At 46.3% G+C, this 21550-nt stretch overlaps 1 protein-coding gene across 1 annotated transcript; it reads left to right on the forward strand.

The window, feature by feature from the left end:
• The first annotated feature begins 19476 nt into the window (after positions 1-19476).
• SOX4 (SRY-box transcription factor 4) lies at positions 19477-21550 on the forward strand. Its single transcript, XM_059399533.1, has one exon. It carries the CDS (start codon positions 19563-19565, stop codon positions 21009-21011), a length of 1449 nt encoding a protein of 482 aa, XP_059255516.1. The 5' UTR covers positions 19477-19562; the 3' UTR covers positions 21012-21550.

Below are 21550 nucleotides of genomic sequence, written 5' to 3' on the forward strand. Positions count from 1 at the left end.
GCCTTTAACTCAGGTCATGATCCCAGGGTCTTGGGATAGAGCCCCACATCAGGCTCCCTGCTCAGTGAGGAGCTTGCTTCTCCCTCTCTCTCTCTCCCTGCCCCTACCCCTGCTTGTGCTCTCGCTCTGGCAAATAAATATAATCTTTAAAAATGAATTTTAAAAAAGAATAAATAAAAATAAATAAATAAATGGAATCATGCAGCACCACTCTTTTTTACCTACTTCTTTTGCTCAACATAATGTCTATCCTTTTGTTTCTGTGTCAAATTTCATCAGATGAAAATTCCATAAGATATTTATTCTTTCTCCTGTTACTGAGCATGTGGATTGTTTCGAGGTTTGGGGTATGAACATTCCTGTATGTGCCTCTGGGTTGAGAGAGATATGTATATACATATCCTCATTTCTTTTGAGTATATGTTTGGGGTTGAATTTCCTGGACACATTAGTTTAGAAGTAGTGGCAACTTTCCATACTGGTTGCAGCAGTGTACATACCCACTAAACACATAAGAATTTCAGACGTTTCACATTTCTGTCAACACTCAGTACTGTTACTTTTTAAAAATTTGACCCATTCTTGTGGGTCTATAGAAGGCTCTAACTGCCATTGTATTTTGTATTTCCCGGATACGTATCTTTTCATATGCTTTATGACCATTGGCATAGCCTCTTGTGAAGTGGCTGTTCAAGTGTTTTGCCCATTTTTTAAACAGGTCGGGGGAGGGGGGATATATTCTTCATTGTAGTATCAATATCTTCTCTTAGTATTTGGGTTTTTTTTATGCTTAGCTTTCTTATGTCCTGTGTAAAAAGTTTTTTGCCTACTCCAAGATTATTAAGATATCCTCCTATGTCTTCTCTGCAAACTTACAACAATGATATAAAAGTTATTTTTTATATATGGTATGAAATAGAGGTCAAGGTTCATTTTTTTTCACCGTGTCAATATACAATTATCTTGGCATCATTTTTGTTACCAAATAAACCCACTCTCTTTTTCCCCACAGCACTGCAGTGGTGTCTTTGTTAGGAATCAAATAATTCTTTAAGTCTGAGTATTTCTCACTCTGTTCTGTTCATTTGGTCTATAATTTGTCTACTCCAATACTGATACCACACTATGTTAATTACTGAAGCTCTTAAAATCTGGTATTGTAATCAATTCTCCACCTTTGTTTTTATTCTTCTGGATTTTTTTCTTTTTGACCACTAGGTTCCTTTGCATTTGAAATTTACTAAATTTATTACATGTTAAATTTATTACATTTATTTATATTATAAATAGTATCATATATAAATAATATAGTATATTATTTATTATTTATATATTACAATTATTACCAAATTTATTTCATACAATTTCATCTCTCTTGATAAGGATGTTTCTGCAGTTTTAGGGTGTACTGTTGTAGCCATGTTAATTAGGTCCAGTTAGTTGACAGAGTTGTTAAATCTTTTATATGACTCATGTTTTATTGTTTTGATTTACCAATTACTCACAGGTGTCAAAATCTCCAACTTTGAGTTTGATTTTGTTTTCAGTTCTGTCATTCTGTGTTTGTTTTACATAGTTTAAAGCGAGGTTACTGGGTGTACACAAGTCAACTTTTTTGTTGTTGTCCCGCTGACCCATTTACAATTATGAAATGTCTCTAGGAAATATTTCTGCTTTAAAGTCCCTTTCACATTAATATAGACACACCAGCTTTCTTTTGGTTAGCATTTATAGCACAGCTCTATTCATCTACTGACTTTGAATTTGTCTGTATTCTTCTATTTAAAATGCATCTTTTGTAAATAGCATATAGCCATGTCCTCTTAAAAGCTAATTTAGTAATTTTGGTCTTTTAATAGGAATGATTGGTCCATTCATATTTAATGTCATTACTAATTTGGTTTGCTTCTAAGTCTGTGATCTTGCTATTTCTTTTCTATTTGTTCTGTCTCTGCTTTGTTCCCTTCTCCTCCTCTGCCTACTTCTGAATCAAATATTTTTCAATATTCTATTTTATATCCTCTGTTAGCTTTTAATTGTATCTATTTGTATATATTTGTATATATTTTATATATCTATAGGTTATGTATACATTATTTTATGTATCTATATAGATAGATGGTTTAGTGACTACACTAAAAATTTGCATATGTATCCTTAACTTACTACCGTCCCTTCTCAAGCAGGACAAGAAATTTCAGCAGCTCTACTCCACATTCACACCCCTCCCGCTCTGTGCTATTGTTGCCGTGTATTTTTGTTCTATATGTAAGCTTCCTAAGACATGAGGTTGCTTTAAATAGTCCATTTTCTTATATATTTAGCCCTTCTTAGGTGTTCACTCCTACTATACCTCCATGCTTGTACCTTGGGATTATTTTCCCGTAGCCTGAAGAATTTTTCATCTTTCTCACAGTAGGTGTCTGCTAGAAACAAAATCTCTCAGTTTTTTGGGACCTGTTTTTCTTTTTAACTATTTTTTACTGAGATATAATTGATATATAACAATATATTAGTTTCAGGTGCACAAAATAATGATTCAGTTTGTATACACTGCAGAATGACCATCACCGTAAGTTTAGTGAACATCCATCACCACACAACATTCCAAGTATCTTTTTCTTATCCTGAGGACCTTGAAGATCAACTCTCTTAGCAACTTTCCAACATGCAGTACAGCGGGATAATAATAGTTGTGATGCTGCAGATCCCACCTCCATGACTTACTTATTCTATTGCTAGAAGTTGTACCTTTTGACCCCTTTCACCCATTGTGCCCACTCCCCACCCCATCTCCCTCAAGCGATCACCAATCTGTTCGGCGTATTTTGAGCTTGCTTTTTGTTTGTTTGTTGTTTTGTTTTTTAGAACCCACATACAAATACGATTATATGGTATTTGTCATTCTCTGTCAGACTTCTTCCACTTAACATAACGCCCTCAAGGTCCACCCATGTTTTCACAAATGCCAAGATTTCATTCATTTTTATGGTTGAATAGTATATAGATTTCCACTGTGTGTACACACACACACACACACATATACACACCAAATCTTCTTTATCCATTCATCTACTGGTGGACACTTAGGCTATGTCCATAGCTTGGGTAATGTCAATAATGTTGCAATGAACATAGAGGAGCATATATATATTTTTTCTAATTAGCATTTTCATTTTTCTTCAGATAAATACCCATATGCTGGAACATATGGTAGCTCTCTTTTTCATTTTTTGAGGAACCTCCATACTGTTTCCTACATTGTTTGAACCAACTGACATTTCCACAGACAAGGCACAAGGGTTTCCTTTTCTCCACATCCTTACCAACACTGGTTATTTCCTCTTTTTGTTAATAGTCATTCTAACAGTTGGGAGGTGATTTCTCACTGTGGCTTTGATTTGCATTTCCCTGACAATGAGTGATGTTAGGCACGAAAAATGTGCTGTTGTCCATCTGTAGGTCTTCTTTGTAAAAAATGTCTACTCAGATCCTCTGCCCATTTTTTAATCAGATTGTTTTGTTTTATTGTTTGTTCTTGAGTTGCATGAGTTCTTTATATATTTAGGATTTTACCCCCTTATCAGATATATGATTTGCAAACATTTTCTCCCATTCCATAGGATGCCTTTTCATTTTAAAAATTTAGGATTGCCTTTGTTGTGCAGAAGCTTTTGGGTTTAATGTAGTTCTACTCATTTATGTTTGCTTCTGTTGCCTTTGCTTTCGGTGTCAGATTCAGAAATCATCGCCAAGACTGACGTTAAGGAGCGGACAGCCCACATGTTCTTCTAGGAGTTCTGTGGTTTAAGGTTTCATATTCAAGTCTTTAATCAATTTTGAGTTAATTTTTGTGTGTGGTGTAAAATAGTAGTCTAGTTTTATTAGTTTGCATGTGGCTTTCTAGCTTTTCCAACACCATTTATTGAAGAAATTGTCCCTTCCCATTGTAGGCTCTTCCTCCTTTTTGTCATAAATTAACCATAGAATCGTGGGTTTATTTCTGGGGTCTCTATGCTGTTCCATTTATCCTGAAGGATATTTTCATTTGTTAGAATTCTAGGTAGTTTTTTTTTGTCTTTCAGAACCTTAAAGATACAATTATGTTCTCTTGACTTCCACGGTTTCTGTTAAAAAGTTAGTCATGAATCTATTCTTTCTTCTTTTACTATGTCTTTTTTTGCCCTTTTGAGACTTTTGAGACTTTTTCTGGGTTTGCAAAGATGTGCTTTTGAGTAGTTTTGCTTTTAAGCTGCTTGAGGTTCACTAGGATTCTTGGACATATATATCATCAATTTTGTAAAATTATTAGTCATCATCTTTTCAAATATCACTTCAGACCCATTCTTACCACTCTTTTTATATGATTATTTAAAATATTTTATCTATTTATTTGACAAAGAGAGAGAGAGAGAGTGAGCACGTGCACACACAAGCATGGGAAGGAGCAGGCAAAGAGAGAGGGAGAAGGAGGCTCCCCACTGAGCAAGGAGCCCAAGGCGGGTCATGATCTCAGCACCCTGGAATCATGACCTGAGCTGAAGGCAGACGCTTAACCAACTGAGGCACCCAAGCACGCCCTTGTATGTCTTAAATAACACAATACTAAACCATTTGTCTCTATCTATCATTAGCTCATGGACTCTGTCTTATCCTTTCCATGTATTTTTTCCTGCACTTACATTTGTGTATTTCCTGTTGACCTGTCTTTGGACTCACTAATGCCGTCTTTTCCTTTTTCCAGTCCTATGTAAAACATTTTTAATGGGTTCTTAAGAGAGGGTATTTAATATTTCTAGAATTCTCAATTGTTTCTTTTTCAAAGATTCCAATTCTCCATTTAAATATTTTATCTTTTCATCTGCTTTTTCTATATTCTCTTCTTTAAAAAATATTTATAATAAAGTCCATGTCTGCTAACTCTAAATCTGGGTGATCGGCCTCTATTGTCTAGTTTTCCTCTTGATCAATTATATTCTTTCTTTGCACATCTCATGGTTTGCTATTATAGTATCAGCACTGTATATAAAAAAGCTATAGAGATGGAAAGTGCTGCTGTTTCTCCCTCAGAAAAGGTTTGTGGTTTTGTCTCTTAAGCAGACAAGGTGAGGAGAAGATCATCTCAACCCAACTAAAAATGGTGCTAGTCTGAGACCGGCTCACACATTTAGTTAGACTCAATCCATCTGTGACTTCCAAGGTCTTGAGGACCAGGCCTTCTTGTGTTTGTTCCTGACACTAACCTTCAGAGGAACTCTGTCTCCTAAGTACCAAGAGACTTTAGGGAATTTTATACTGTTTTTCTTACCCAACCCATTTCTTGAGCATGGCCTTCCTACAGTTTTGATTGGGACCCTAGGAGGTCTCTGTCTCTGTCTGCCACATGCCTCCCGTTCTGGCCGTCGGAGATCTGTGCTTTGCTCTTTAGCTTCTCACATCATTCAAGTTCAATATCTGGCAAATATTTTAAAAGGAAGATGACAGATAGACAGACAGACAGATAGGCAGAGTTAGATCAACATCTTTCTGCATGCCCCTTCCTCTAGCAGGACTTGGTCTGCAGTCGCTCCGTCTTTGTGACTCAGTCCCTTACATTCTCCAGCACTCAGCACATACCCCATGAAAGAAAATGCTGTTTGAGGGTCATGTAAATTCTAATTTGTCCATGCCATCCATCACGGGTATAAAAAAAGTTCTGGTTTTTCCCATTACTTTCCTATGACAGTCTTTGTCCAGACTCAGCAAATGTTCCCAGGCAAGAAAGTGGCCAGCAGTCTCAGCCACTTCTCTCTCTAAAATCTATTTCTTCACATCTCAAATGCTTCTGTAGCTCCCCAAGATCTTTAAACATAGGATTTCTGCAATCTCCTCATTTCTAGCTGTGATAGCTTTCGGCTATCATATCATACTCAGGAGCATAAATGTTCTTGTCTCTAATGATGTTTTTAATCTTAATGTCGTTTATTTCTTTATTTTTTACATTGGGAAAGAGTGAGAGTGCAAGTGGCTGGAGTGGGAGAGGGAGAAAGAGAGAGAGAATCCTAAGCAGGCTCCATGCTCAGCACAGAGCCCAACACAGGACCCGATCTCACAACCCTGAGACCGTGACCTGAGCTGAAACCAAGAGTCACCTAATGGACTGATCCACCCAGGTGCCCCTCAATGTGGGTTTTTTATTTTTTGTTTAAAAACAGAGGAAAATACCCTACAATATTAGTCCAGGTAAAAACTTTTCCTGGAATAACATCTCTTTGGTTTTCACATGCAGCTGAAAAGGAAAATAGAATTTACTTAAAATAAATTCATTTACAGGAAATTTAGAGGAGGTGTATCGGTTCTACAAGTAATGTAACACAGATTTCTAATGTTCATCCATATCCATTTTTCCTCTATTTTGGGGCACAGAGAGTCTTATTTCAAGCTTTCCGGCTGGGCCGTGCGCCTATGAAGTCCCATGGGCTGTAAGCACAGACCGTACGTGCCACTTCCAGGAAGAGGCATTTAGGAGTAAGAGGGAGCTGTCTCCGCTCATCCATTCCAGCAACCATGGGCATCACATAGTTGGATATGGAGCCACTCAGCCTGGTTCTGTAAGCCACTGCTGAGACAGGGGCCCCTCTTTGGAGAGTATCTAGGTCCACAATGGATTTTGCATTAGTAAGAAATAATTTCACGTGTGGAGTCATTGAGTTCTCCGGACATACCTACATCTCAGCATAGTTCACCCCATTAAGGTAAATATAGGAAGGAATACCTAAACTAAACAGACACAGCATCTTCTCTGATTAGAGTTTTTTAAATTTTTTAAATCCCTGAAATTTTAATAATCTATAAAATATGTTTTAACTACTAGGTATGATAAGCAATGGTTATTATAATAAATAACGTGTAAAGTGAAGAATATCCTTTAATTACATGATATGGAGAGGCTCTTTTTTTCCCCCCCATTTTACCCTTGAGGCATAAACATGAAAAGGAAAACTAGATCTACTCTGAGCTATGCTATATCATACCTTAAAGTAATTTTAGTGATACAATCTTGCCTGTTAACATAAGGGACTTTCCAGTCTCAAGAAATTAAAGCTATGTGTTTAAAGAGGGCAGCAAATATTAACCTTAAATCTTCCTTTTCTCATCTATCATGAGAGTGCTAACAGTGCTACATTTGAACCTCCCCTTCTCTAAGTCATCTTCTCTTTCCCTCTCCCCAATCCCTCCCACCCATGTTAAACCCCACCTGAACCTACCAGAAAAGCTAACTTCAAGAACTGCCCTACAAGTTAGTATTGCCTAATAGCGCCTCACCACAGTTCATCCTGGATAATCTACATTCTAATTAGAAAAATAGATATTATGATGTAAAGGGACGAATCCTACTTATGAAAGCATTGCTATCGTTCATTGGTTAGAAGGGTAAGATTTCAGGAAGGAAGACCAAAAATCTCCATTTTCCATCAAAGAACCTTTTCTCAGGGACTCCAGCTACTTATTCAACCTATACATAAAGGTCATGCTTGGGTCAAGTCAACTCCCTAGGACAGGACTGTTGCTAACGGTCTGTGACGGTTAATTTTACAGGTCAGCCTGACTGGGCCCCAAGATGTGCAGATATTTGATCAAACAATTCTGGGTATTCATGTGAGGGTGTTTTGGGATGTGTTTCATACTTAAACTGATAAACTGAGTGAAGCAGATACCCTTCCCTGGTCCAGACAGTTGAAAGCATGAATAGAACAAAAAGGCAGATTCTCCCCCAGCTCAGTGATTATGTCTCCTGCCTGACGGCCCATAAGCTAGGACATCAGTTTTCACCCCTGCCTTAGACTCCAATGGAAATATCAGCTCTTCCTGAGTCTTGAGCCTCCTGGTCTTTGAACCGAAAGAACATGATCAGCTCTTCTGGGTCTCCAAGGAAATGACTGCAAACCCTGTGATTTCGCAGCCCCTCTAATGGAACCGATAGACAGATATATAGATGGAGATACAGATCTTCCACGGGTCCTGCTCCTCTGGAGAACCCTAATACGCCATCCCATGGCATTAGAATTACACCCTGTATGTGAACACCACACTTGTCCAGGGTCTACAGATCTGATGCTTATCCCACCCCCAACAAAATTTACATGCAGAAGCAACAGCGAAAAGCCAAGGTAAGCTAAAGAAGAAACCGACTGAAGGCCTCGTACGGTTGGCTGGTTTACTGACCAAAAGTAAATAAATGTTGAAGCAACAGTAGAAAATGAAGATAAATGAGACCAGGAAGAAAGAAAGAAAAAGGTGTAAACAGGAGAGCTAGCCAGGGAAGACCAAGGACAGCAGGAAGGACAGAGATGAGTAAGAACAGAGCTGGTGAGCAGCAAGTCCCCTGAGGGGAGAAAGGATTTCAGGAATATGTGGGGAAAGACAAAGGAGCAGGACTTGCGTCTAGAGTAGGTAAGAGGTCTGGAGTTACTGACTTCTAGCTAAAACCCATTATCCCCCAGGCGCAGTGATGAGTGTATGGATTAAACTCCTAATGAAGACCCGGAGTCACTAAAAAAGGAAAACCATAAAACTTCCAGAAGAACACAGAGGCGGTAAGCTCCTTGACATCAATCTTGCCAATGATTTGGTTCTGACCTGTTCCCAAAAGGCAACAAAAGCAAACAAACTAGGTAGGATGACATCAAACTCAAAAGCTTCTGTGCAGCAAAGGATATCATCGACAAAATGAAGCAGCAACCTACTGCGTGGGAGAAGAGATTTGCAAATCATCTCTCTGGTAAGGAGCTACTATGCAAAACAGATAAAGAACTCAGACCACTTCATTGGAAAAACAAAACAAAACAAAAAACCCTGATTTTAAAAATGGGCATAAGATTGGGACACCTCGCTGGTTCATTCAAAAGAGCATGAGACTCTTGATCTTGAGGTTTGTGAGTTCAAGACCCATACTGGGTGTAGAGAACACTTAAAAAAAATTTATATATATAAACTTTAAAATGGGCATAAGATCTGAATACTTTTTTTTTTTTTCAAAAAAGACATACAGATGATCAGCAGGTACATGAAGATGTTCAGTGTTGCTGATTATCAGGGAAATACGAGTCAAAACCACAATAAACTACCACTTCACACCTGTTAGATTATCAAAAATACAATAAGTGATGGAGAAGACACGGAGGAAAGGAAACTCTTGTGTACTGCTGGTGGGAATATAAATTGGTTCAGTCTCTATTGAAAAACAGTAGGGAGGTTCCTCAAAAAATTAAAAATAGAGCCGCCGTATATTCCAGCAATCCCGCTTTTGGGTATTTATCAGAGGACAATGAAAACAAGGACTTGAAAAGATATCTGCACCGCCACATACACACCTCACTGCAGCATTAGTGACAGTAGTTGAGATGAGTGTCGCCAATGAAGGAATAAACAAGAGGCGGTGGGTGTGTCCACATAACCAAAGCTACACACACATAAAAAAAAGAAGGAAATCTTGCCATTTGTAACAACATGGGTGGAACTTGATGGCATTACGCTAAGTGCAACAAGAGAAAAACAAATACTGTACGATCTTACTTATCTGTGGAATCTTAAAATAAAGGGGTGGGGGAGCGCCTGGGTGGCTCAGTGGGTTAAAGCCTCTGCCTTCGGCTCAGGTCATGATCCCAGGGTCCTGGGATGGAGCCCCGCATCGGGCTCTCTGCTTGGCTGGGAGCCTGCTTCCTCCTCTCTCTCTGCCTATAAATAAATAAATTCTTTTTTTTTTTTTTAAGAATTTTTTTTTTTTTTTAAGATTTTATTTATTTATTTGACACAGAGAGATCACAAGTAGGCAGAGAGGCAGGCAGGCAGAGAGAGAGAGAGAGGAGGAAGCAGGCTCACTGCCGAGCAGAGAGCCTGATGCGGGACTCGATCCCAGGACCCTGAGATCATGACCTGAGCTGAAGGCAGTGGCTTAACCCACTGAGCCACCCAGGCGCCCAATAACCCTCATAGATACACAGAACAGAAACATAGTCTGAGGTTTGGAGGGCCGTTGCGGGAAGGGGGTCAAAAGCTACAGACTTGGTAGTTATAAAGTAAATAAGTCCTGGGGATATAATGTACAGCATAGTGACTATTGTTAATAATATTGTACTGCATGTTTGACATTAAAAGGGGTAAATGGATCGGGGGGAGGGGGGGGAACACCTTGGTGGCTCAGTCAGTTAAGGTTAAGTTTCCTAGTCCTGAGATTGACCCCTGAGTTGGAATCCGTGCTCAGCAGGGAGTCTGCATGTTTCTTTCCCTCTGCTCTCACCCCTGCTCATGCTCACACTCTCTCAAATAAGTTTTTTTTTTAAGAGCATTTCTTTTTTAATTGTAAGATTTGAGAGAGAGCGTGCGTGAGTGTGAACAGTGTGGGAAGGGAGAGGCAGCGGGAAGGAGAGAGAAGCAGACTCCCCACTGAGCATGGAGCCCCAGGAGGCAGAGCTCCATCTCAGGACCCTGAGATCCTGACCTAAGCTGAAACCAGGAGTCAGAAGCTTAACTTGACTGAGCCATTCAGGCGCCCTAAAAAGAGTAAATCTTAAGTTTCCAACACAAGGTAAAAATAGGGATGGCAACAGATGTTAACTAGACTTTCTCTGGTGAGCATTTTGCAACATACACAAGTAATAAATCACTAGGCTGTACACCTGAAACTAATATGGTGTATGTCAATCACACCTCCATTAAAAAAAATTATAAACACTATCATATCTTTGCAAAAAAAAAAAAAAGAGAGAGAGAGAGAGAAGTGACAACCTTCTTGGGTGGATTCGTATCTTGGCATCTATCACAGGGCACTGAAGTTAAAACCACCTTGTCCTCTATTAATAACTGCATAACAAGCCACCCAAAACAGTGATTTGAGACAACGATTTAGTGTTCTCATCATTCTGTGGGTTTGTCAAGCTGAGGGATTCTTCTGCGGCATTCATCTGGGATCCCTCATGTGTCTGCAGTCATCTGACCAGCTCAATGAAGTCCAAGACAGCTTGGGTCACATGTCTGGAACGTCTGCATTGGCAAGGCATTTCAGTTTTCTCCATAGGGCCTTTTATCCTCCAGTAAGCTAGACTAGATTCTTCACAGCAAGAAGGTCTCACAGAGTCAAGAGAACAAATCCCAATATGGAGGCACTGAAAATTCCCAAGGCCCTGCATGGGTCTTGCTTGCTAATGTCCCATTGGCCCAAACAAGTCATAGGACCAAATCCAGCGTCAAGGGTTGGGTGGGGGAGGCTAGGAGTTAGGGGAGAAAGTCCACAGGAAGGCAGGAATACCAGAAAGTTGATTTGTCATAAACAATCCACAATCCACTATAAATTTAAGAATTTGGGATATCAATAGTATTCCCAATATTTAGTACTTGCCTGATAAACACAGTCCATAATTTACACCTGGGCAGTAGTACTCCCTAGGGAGAAGTTTATAAATGCTACACATTTTGGGTGTTCTAGGGAAACAGTCTACGGATGCACCTTTGAAATGTATATTGTTTTATTATAAATTATGCACCTTGTATTTTTCCTTTATAGTGTAGTTTGACCATTTTGTTGATTTCTATAAACATATCAGGTGCAAGTAGATTTTATTACCCATCAGTTTTCTTTCGGGGTATCAAAGTTACATCATTGAATAGTTGGTAGACGAGCAGTGTTGGGGTCCGAAACTTGTGAAACTGACTGCAGTGTGAGTGCTGAAGGACTAGCCGTCAGTTTTTTGCAGACTCTGCTAGCCAGACTGTCACTGAACTATTTGTTCAACAGTTACTCGTAATTTTTATTTGTGTGAGACTGTGGGACAAAACATGGTTGGGGTGGGGCGGAGAGTGTGGGGGGAAGGGGTCTCGTGCTTCAGGAAACAGTGCAAAAAATCACAAAACCTTACTTTGCCAGCCCCACCTCTTCTCCAAGACCCACAAACGGTCTCAACCGCCCGCCTTGGCGCGGTGAATTTACTACATTATTGTTCGAACTGTGAACTTATTATACAACACCACACGGGATTCCTTTCCAGCTCGCGGGTGTAACCCAACAGATGGTGCCGTCCCCGAGCCCAGCAGCTGGAGGGGACCCAGGCTGCGCTCGGCACACAGTAGGAGCACCATAAACGTTGATGGACGGAGTTCATTGCGGCGGTTGACGGGAAGCCATCCCTTCACGAGGCAGGGTCCTTATCTCCCAACAAGCCCACACCCCTACCGAGAGGCGGAGAGCTCGGAGCAGATGGCGACTCCCGGGTGCCAGGTGTGCAGCACGGACCGCGCCGTACTGGGCACGGAGCGCTTCGGTCCCGGCCCCACCCTCACCCCACCCCTCTCCTCTCCTCTTCTCCCCTCCCCTCCCTAGAGCTTCCCCCATCCCTGTTTGCACCACACGTGCTGTTAGGCCTCGACGGGATCCCGGGAGGGGAGGGATGGGCGCAAGGAGACCCGGTGCCTGGCGGAGCCCGTGCGTCCTGCCCCCGCTGCCCGCCACGCGCCCGCCTCTCCTCTCGACCCGCGTCACTTGGCCGCCCGAGCTGTCTCCGAGCCTTCCCACCTCCCCTCTTCGCCTTCGAGCGCCTTTCTTTCTCCCCCTCCTCTCGTCCTCTCTTTCTCTTACCTGACCCTGGCTTCGCTGGCCTCTGCCCACTCCGCAGCGGCTTTCCCCTCCGCGCCAGACGCGCCCGCCCGCGCCCGCCCTCCAACTGCGGGTCAGCTGGTTCGCTAACACGGGCTCAGGGTTGCTCTTGCTTAAAAGCGTTTTTCCGTAAGTGGAATCAGCCGCTTTCCCCGCCGGGCTCCCGCTGTAGCTGCTCCGACCTGGCTGTTGGGGGTGGGGAGGCTGTGGGTGTACCCGCATCCACACCGCGTGCTAGGGTCGCTGGGATAGTGTCGGGGCGCCAGGGGAGGGGGGCAAGTAGGTAACCCCCCATCCTGGACTCTTGCTTTCAGGCCTGGCTACTACGCGAAGTCAGAGACCCACGAACCCAAAGGGGACAAAGCGAGCCGAACCCCTAGTTCTTCTAAGTGACCGCGCCTGGGGCGCAGCCTCCACCAGCCATCTGCCGGCCGGAACTCCCTCCTCTCGGCCCCGAAACCTGGGGCTGAATCACTGGGGACGCCGGGTGCACCCCTTGGCAAGGTGCGACTTTCTCACCCCCTTAACCCCTCCCCGCGACTGGCGAGGGGCGACAGAGGCACCGGCCCTCCTGCCCCCTCTGCAGTCCCTAGGGAGGGGATCCTTGAGGGTTCGGGTGCAACCGATTGTCAGCCTCCGCCCCCGGAATCCAGCGTTCTCGTCGCCTCGCCCGCCGCGCGCGCACGCCCCGCACGGGCGCCCGGAAAGGCCAGGCGGCGGGGGCCTGCGGGCACCGGGGGCGGGGATGGCAGCGGGTGTCCGCGCGCGGCCGGCTAGCCGAGAGCGCGCAGGCGTGCGGAGCGCAGGTCGCGCGCACGCCCGGGGACGAAGCGCAGGGGCTCTCGGTTCCGGGCAGGGGCGGGACCGGGCACCGCCGCCGAGGGCCGGGCGGGCTCGGGGTCGGAGGAGGGGCGCGCAGGCCACCCAACCCCCAGCCCTGGTCCCCGCAGCCCCCGCGGGTCGCGACTTCAAAGCAGAGCCGGGAGCGCGCGCGCGCGCGCCGGAGGGGCACGTCTTCCCGGGGGGCCGCGCGCGCGCGCGCGCGTCTCCAGCTCCTTCCCCGCTGGTAAAACCTCGGCGGAAGACGGGCGTTAAAACGCTGCTGACAGGATCGCCTGAAACGTGTTTACAGTAGGAAAGACTCCCGTCCAAACGCACCGCCCGAGTCGATTCCAATGTATTTCCGCCCTGCGACTGTTACCGAACGGCGAGGCGCGGCCGCGGCGGCGGAAGGAGGCCGAGCACCGGGCATCGTCGCCGCGTCCCCGCCGAGCCCCGCGCAGGGGCAGCGCCAGCGCCACCGAGCGCCGCGCCCCCGGCCGAGGGAACCCATTTTTTAAGGAGGAGGGGGTGGCCTCTGCTCGTCCTTAAGTCGTGCGCGCCGTTTCTCCAAAGCCGCCGTCCCAAGCGGAGCGCGGCCGGCCGGGAAACCGCGTTCCGACTCGCGCGCGCCTGCTGCGGCAACACGACACGGACGTGGGAACCGATAAGCTCCGGCTTCGGTTACCGCGTCCAAACGGGAGGCCGGCCTTGGGCTCCCCGGTCTCTGCGAGGGTCTGCCGAGGGAACAGGAGGCGGCGGGGGGTCGCCTTAAGTGTGGATTTATGGGAGAAATCCTCTGAATTCGCCGACACACCCTGTTAACCGCTGATCGTTTAAATGCTACCTGAGGAAGGCAGAGCAGGGGAGGACGGTGGGGTTCGGGAGGAGGAGGAGGGGGCGAAGAAAGTCTGCCCATCCCCACGTTCTCGGGCTCCGCGGGCGCAGGGAGGCTCAGCGCTGCCACCTGGCGGCTGCTTCTCCCCAGACTGGGAGCCCGCCGGGCGCGGAGCCGACCCAGACTCCGGGTGGGTGTGCCTTGCCGGGGCCTGGCGAAACGGAGCAGAAAAGCTCGAATTCAGGCTTCAGATCTACGTGACCCAGGCAGAAATTCGTGTTCTGCTTGTGCTCGTGAGCAAATGGGACGGAAAGGACAAGGGAGGTTGGCATTGCCATAAAATGCTTGCTTAATGCTACCAGGCGCTACTCAGTGGTTAGGAGGGGAGACCAAGTGGTAAAAATCATTAGCCATTCTTTGCCTCTGAGCGTATTCGAAGAGCGAAAATAAATCGTGGATGTCATTTTGCCCCAGCCTCCTTATTTTGGTATTTTGTAAATAAGAGTCACTTCCATATGTTATTTTTCAACACAAACCCTGAAAGGGAAGTCCAGTTCTAATAAAATTTCATGAGCCCAAAAAGGTTGAAGTGGAAGTTGTATTTGCCTACTTGATTGAGAAGTAAATCAGCCTCCGTTGGAGGGTTCTTTTCCCTCAAGTGTGGAACTGAAAACCCTGGGCCTTTCAGTTGACAAAGTCCAATGACATCGAATTTCCCAGGGCTGCTTCCCAGCCTGCTAAAGTAACAAAGACGGGGGAGGGGAGAGGCTCCCTACCCCCTCCATTTCATTTGAACTGAATACTTGTCAGGTTAGACCAGCTCCCACAATCATGGTTTCTATAGCCAAGCCAAGGCAAAATCTTGCAAATCAGTGCAAATCCAGGAGATTTGTTAAACTAATTTCCCTTCAGTCCCCCCGCCCAATGCTATAGGAATATATTAAGCAGTGCGATAGAAGCCTATTTCCATCTATACCCCATACCATTTTATGGATGTGAAAGTTCATGTCGTACAGGTGTGTGAGAGCAGAAGAAATGAATTAAGAGATATTACATCCCAAACAATTCCATTATTTAGTGGAAAATAAGATAATTTACCTTCATTCAAAATTTGAAATGTCTAACATCAGGGCCAATAAAGACAATTGGTTTATTACTCTAAAACAGGATTTTTGGTTGGTTTTTTTTTTTTTTTTTTTTTTGCAAAATTATCTTGGTTTGCTGTTAATATGGCTTAAAGAGTAACATTAAGAATTACTTCATGTACTGCAAAGCCAGCAGAGGGAACAGTGAGTACTGATTTAGTAGGGGCCACCAAATATCTGGTATTTGGGGAAAAAAATGTCAGTAACAAAGAAATGCTTACAAAGCGTATGAAGTTAGGTAATGAGAACAGAGAAATCTTTTCTCATTACTTGGTATTCAGAGGCCAGATACATTCCAGCATGCGTATGGTTGCTGAGAAAGATGGACTTTAATAAAAGCCATTTGTTAGATGTTTTCTTACATTTGAGAAGAAATACTCACATAGAAGAACAAACCTGCTTTAAGAGCCCAAGCATTCATACATACTATAATCATAAAGCTGGGGAAAATTACTAATACCATATTTCTTCAGTTCTAAGCACCTGTCCTTTTCATGTTCAACATCTCTGGCATAAGGGAAGGTCTTACAACCAGGGGCATCTCAATGTCTCACTGGCAGTTTTCCTTCCTTAGCTGCATGTAACAATGGTGTGTCTTAAAATCTACTGGATTTGTTAAAATACAGAAAATACATTTCACAATAGAAATAGGCCAGTGGCTATTTTTTTCATATCTACTTAAAAAAAAAAAAAGAATGAAAGAAAAAAGAAAAACTGTGTGCAGGGCTCCTGGCTAGCTCAGTCAGTAGAGCCTGCAAAATTCTCTTGACCTTGGTGTTGTGAGTTCGAGCCCCACACTGTGTGTAAAGATTACTTGAAAATAAAAATCTTAAAATAAATAAATAAATAATTTGTATGTTTTAAGCATAAACAAAATTACTAGGACTTCTTTGATTAAACCTCACTTTCCCCCATCATTTTCAGTGATGGAAGAAGCAAGGCTGGTTCTAAAAATGTAATCAGTTACATCGATGGTCACCTTGACTGACATCACAAACTAGCTACACACTCAAATCATGAGTTGGTACAAATTCCAAAATCAATATTTATTTTATTAATACATATTTATTCTTTTATTATCCTAGTGAAGATACTGACTTTATAAAGAACAGACCTTTTAGAGTAACTTCTACTTTAGAGTTTAAGACTGTTCTGGGGTCCTGGTGTGCACACCCAAGAAAATAAAATGCATGAGGACACACCCAACTTTGTTATATGCAAAAGAAAGGTACCTGTGGGCTTCTGCTTGTTTGTTTAAGATTTGTTCCCCCACTCTAAAGGAAAAGTATATAAGTTGGGTAGTTATTGGTCAAAAATTATTTGCCTTAACTCGCAGAAACATTCTTGCTTGTGGTTGATCCTTACGGATCCAGTCCCAGATGTCTCCAAAGGGTGTTCTTTTCAGTAAAATTCTAAATCTGACAACCTGGGCCTCTGGCCAGCCTACATACTTTAAAAGTTTGACAAGATAAATAGAAACCTGCTGCCTAGCACTAGTCTGATCTGAATCAAAAGCTCACTTAATTATGTCGGGTTGGCCCTTACCTAACCACCTATCTCTGGCCTGTAGAAAAACAGTTGACTATTATGGCATTAATAAAGACCAATTTTTACTAGAACTCTAATTTTCACACCGTGGAATAGAGACAATTTTTGTGGCCAAATAAACATGTATTCTGATTACCTGGCAAATTCTCCACAATACTCTTCCCCAAAGTTCCTTTTGTCTAAAATCTTGAAGACCACAGGCTTGCCACTGTTGTCCTTGTATGGTGCATATAACATGATCTGCGATTACTTCTTAAATGGCTCGGTCGGTAGAGCATACTACTCTTGATCTCAAGTACCTGAGTTCAAGCCCCCATGTTGGGTGTGGAGCTTACTTAAAAAAAAAAAAAAAAAATCAGTGACCATCCTCAACTTGGGGTTCATGAATAACAATATGCTGATTCTACTAGAAGGAGTGTCTCTGGCATCTGAATTACCAAGAGAAAGATAATAGCATTCATGGAGGGCTTAAAACACATCAAACTCACTGAACCCTCACAACCACCCTCCATAAGGTACCTCTCAGTGTTCCCATATCACAGATGAGGAGAACTGAGACTCCAGCATCTCTGCAGAGTACAAACCCAGTAAGAAGGACTAGCATCTAGGTCTAACATGAATCCAGGGGCGCCGGTGTCTCCTGCTACCAGTCACACCACAGCCGTCTTTCCCTTCGCCTTAGCCTTTTAGCTCAGTTTGATTCAAGTAGCATAGGAGGAATATATAGGAGAAAATATACAGAAAGGAAAGGAGTAAGAAGGGCTGGGGGCGGGGAGAAAGAGAGCGCAGCACTCTTTAATTTTGAAAATGGGGAAAACAAATATTTAGAAAGTAAAAACGACCCCAACCCTTTACTCCACGTTACCATCCTATTACGAAACTCTATGGAAATTCTCCCCTTGAGTTAAGTAGGCAACACTGTGTAATGTGTTCCAACGGAAAGCTCCTCTGTTTGGGCTATCCAGGATTTATAGGGGAGTTTAAATCATTAAATAAGCATAGTTAACCCCTGTTTGGTTAAGAGAGCAAGCAATTATTGCAAAAATTCCTCTTCTCTGCCTTCCACAAACAGCACAAAAATTGCTCTGAAGGGATTTACACAATACATCAACATCTGTGCTGTACCTAGAGCTGTTAAAATAATTGTGATGACAGGTGTCTAGGTACCACTTTCTTAATGGTTTTCAATAGCCATTGATTTATTGTTGTGGCTTTCCTTCCCCCTTTTACATCCTTGGCTTTATGAAGGATCCGAGGAACAGATTTTGCACTCGAGGCTGATTCTTTATTCCAGTACTGAAAAGAACTAATAAAAATAATCACTTGGCTTTTAAGCAGAAAGCTTCCATTTACAGTATTTCACCCTTACCCCCCCCCCCCAACTTCCCCGCCCCTTGTTATCTAACATAATGGTTAGAATACATTTCCGTCTCTCCCCTTAATAATTTCATGCATTAACATCCTCTTTACACACCACACGCGCGCGCACACACACACACACACACGCACACACACACAGAGCAAAAGGAAAAAAAGGCAGCAGAAATCTCAGCTGTACTTCTAGCCCTTTTAAAAAGTTTGCTCTGTAAATTGGAATGAGGTCAGATTTGGAGCTTCTCATTGCACGCGGAGATTATTATTGCATCGGGTTCCAAGCCAATGGGAAGGCCGGGGGAGGGGCTTGGCACGAGGAAGCGTTGGTTACAGCGGCTGATTGGCCGCGGCCTAGACTGTGAAAGGATAAAGAGGCGCGAGGCGGAATTGGGGTCTGCTCTAAGCTGCAGCAAGAGAAACTGTGTGTGGGGAAGAGGCCTGTTTCGCTCCGGGGTCTCTAGTTCTTGCACGCTCTTGAAGAGTCTGCATTAGAGGAACTCTGCCATTACCAGCTCCCTTCTTGCAGAAGGGAGGGGGAGACATACATTTATTCATGCCAGTCTGTTGCACGAAGGCTTTTTGGCTTCCTACCTTGCAACAAAATAATTGCACAAACTCCTTAGTGCCGATTCCGCCCACAGAGAGTCCTGGAGCCAGAGCCTTTTTTGCTTTGCATGGTAGGGAAGGGACTAAGTGATAGAGACGATGTCGCTTTCCTGAGCTCCTGAGAGCGCTCGTGAACTGGAACCAACTGCTTCAGGGGAAGGAAAAAAGAGAGAGAGAGAGAGAGAGAGAGAGACTTGCCTGGGAGGCGGCGAGAAACTTGCACTGGAAGCTTCAGCAGCCAGCATTCAAGAAACTCCTCTCCACTTTAGCACGGTCTCCAGACTCAGAGCCGAGAGAGAGCAAACTGCGGCGCGGTGAGCGAGCGAGCGAGAGCGAGCGGCAGAGGGAGGGAGAGGAGACTCTCCAGCCTGGGAACTATAACTGCTCTGCAAGAGGCAGAGCGCTCCTTGCCCGCACCCTTTGGAGACTTTTCTCCCCGCGCGCAGCACCGGCCCGGCGCGGAGTGGAGCGGCCCGCACGGCCGCCGCGCGCGTCCTCCCGCTCGGCGTGTGCTTGGCCCGGGCAGCCGGGAGGGCCCGGCGATCGCGCCGCGGCGGCCGCCGCGAGGGTGTGAGCGCGCGTGGGCGCCCGCCGAGCCGGGGCCATGGTGCAGCAAACCAACAACGCCGAGAACACGGAAGCGCTGCTGGCCGGCGAGAGCTCGGACTCGGGCGCCGGCCTGGAGCTGGGCATCGCCTCCTCCCCCACGCCCGGCTCCACCGCGTCCACGGGCGGCAAGGCCGACGACCCGAGCTGGTGCAAGACGCCGAGCGGCCACATCAAGCGGCCCATGAACGCCTTCATGGTGTGGTCGCAGATCGAGCGGCGCAAGATCATGGAGCAGTCGCCCGACATGCACAACGCCGAGATCTCCAAGCGGCTGGGCAAACGCTGGAAGCTGCTCAAAGACAGCGACAAGATCCCCTTCATCCGGGAGGCGGAGCGGCTGCGCCTCAAGCACATGGCTGACTACCCCGACTACAAGTACCGGCCCAGGAAGAAGGTGAAGTCCGGCAACGCCAGCTCCGGCGCCTCGGCCGCCGCCTCCTCCAAGCCGGGGGAGAAGGGCGACAAGGTCGGTGGCGGGGGCGGCCACGGGGGCGGCGGCGGCGGGGGCGGGAGCGGCCACGCGGGGGGCGGCGGCGGCGGCGCGGGCGGCGGCGGCGGCGCCAACTCCAAACCCGCGCAGAAAAAGAGCTGCGGCTCCAAAGTGGCGGGCGGCGCGGGCGGCGGGGGCAGCAAACCGCACGCCAAGCTCATCCTGGCGGGCGGCGGCGGCGGCGGGAAGGCGGCGGCCGCGGGCGCCGCGCCCTCCTTCGCGGCCGAGCAGGCCCTGCTGCCCCTGGGCGCCGCCGCCGACCACCACTCGCTGTACAAGGCGCGGACTCCCAGCGCGGCGACGGCGGCGGCGGCGGCGGCGGGGGCGGCGGGCTCGGTCTCCACCGCCGCCTCCGCCTCCTCGGCCGGCCTCGCGGCCCCGGGCAAGCCCCTGGCCGACAAGAAGGTGAAGCGCGTCTACCTGTTCGGCGGCCTGGGCGCGTCCTCCTCGCCCGCGGGCGGCGTGGGCGCGGGCGCCGACCCCAGCGACCCCCTGGGCCTGTACGAGGAGGGCGGCGCGGGCTGCTCGCCCGACGGGCCGAGCCTGAGCGGCCGCAGCAGCGCCGCCTCGTCGCCCGCCGCCGGCCGCTCGCCCGCCGACCACCGCAGCTACGCCAGCCTGCGCGCCGCCTCGCCCGCGCCGTCCAGCGCGCCCTCGCACGCGTCCTCGTCGGCCTCGTCCCACTCGTCCTCGTCCTCGTCGTCGGGCTCCTCGTCCTCCGACGACGAGTTCGAAGACGACCTGCTCGACCTGAACCCCAGCTCAAACTTTGAGAGCATGTCCCTGGGCAGCTTCAGCTCGTCGTCGGCGCTGGACCGGGACCTGGATTTTAACTTGGAGCCCGGCTCCGGCTCGCACTTCGAGTTCCCGGACTACTGCACGCCCGAGGTGAGCGAGATGATCTCGGGAGACTGGCTCGAGTCCAGCATCTCCAACCTGGTCTTCACCTACTGACGGGCGCGCGCGCGGGCTGGGAGAAGAGGGCCGGGGGGCAGGAGAGGGAAGAAGACGAGAAAAAAAAAAAAGAAGAAGAAGATTTAGACGAAGAAGAAGAAGAGAGAAAAGACAGAGAAAGAGTTGGAAGAGAAAAGAGGAAAAAAAAAAAAAAAGAAAAGGAAAAAAAAATGTGAGCGGGGCCGGCTTGCGAGGAGCGCGGCGGTGTTTTGGGGACCCGCGCTCCCATCCCCCACCTCCCCGGCCGCGGGGACGCGGAGGAGGCGGCGGGGAGACGGGGGGGCGACCTTTTATTGTTGTTCTTGATGTTGTTGTTGATGGCAAAAAAAGCTACTTGGAGTTTCCTCCCCTCTGCCCGAAGAGACCCCCCCCCATTCCAACGAGCTTCCGGACTTGTCTGCTGCACCCCCAGCAAGAAGCCGACTTGGTAGTTTTTCTAGAGACTGAAGGAATCTCGTCCCTTTTTTCATCGCCCACCCCCCCTTGCTGTTCTTGTTTTATTTTATCTCATTTCTTGGTCAAGAGAGGAGGGGGGGGGG

Source organism: Mustela nigripes, chromosome 5 (assembly GCF_022355385.1).
Source record: "Mustela nigripes isolate SB6536 chromosome 5, MUSNIG.SB6536, whole genome shotgun sequence".
In the NCBI taxonomy this organism is placed as follows: Eukaryota; Metazoa; Chordata; class Mammalia; order Carnivora; family Mustelidae; genus Mustela; species Mustela nigripes.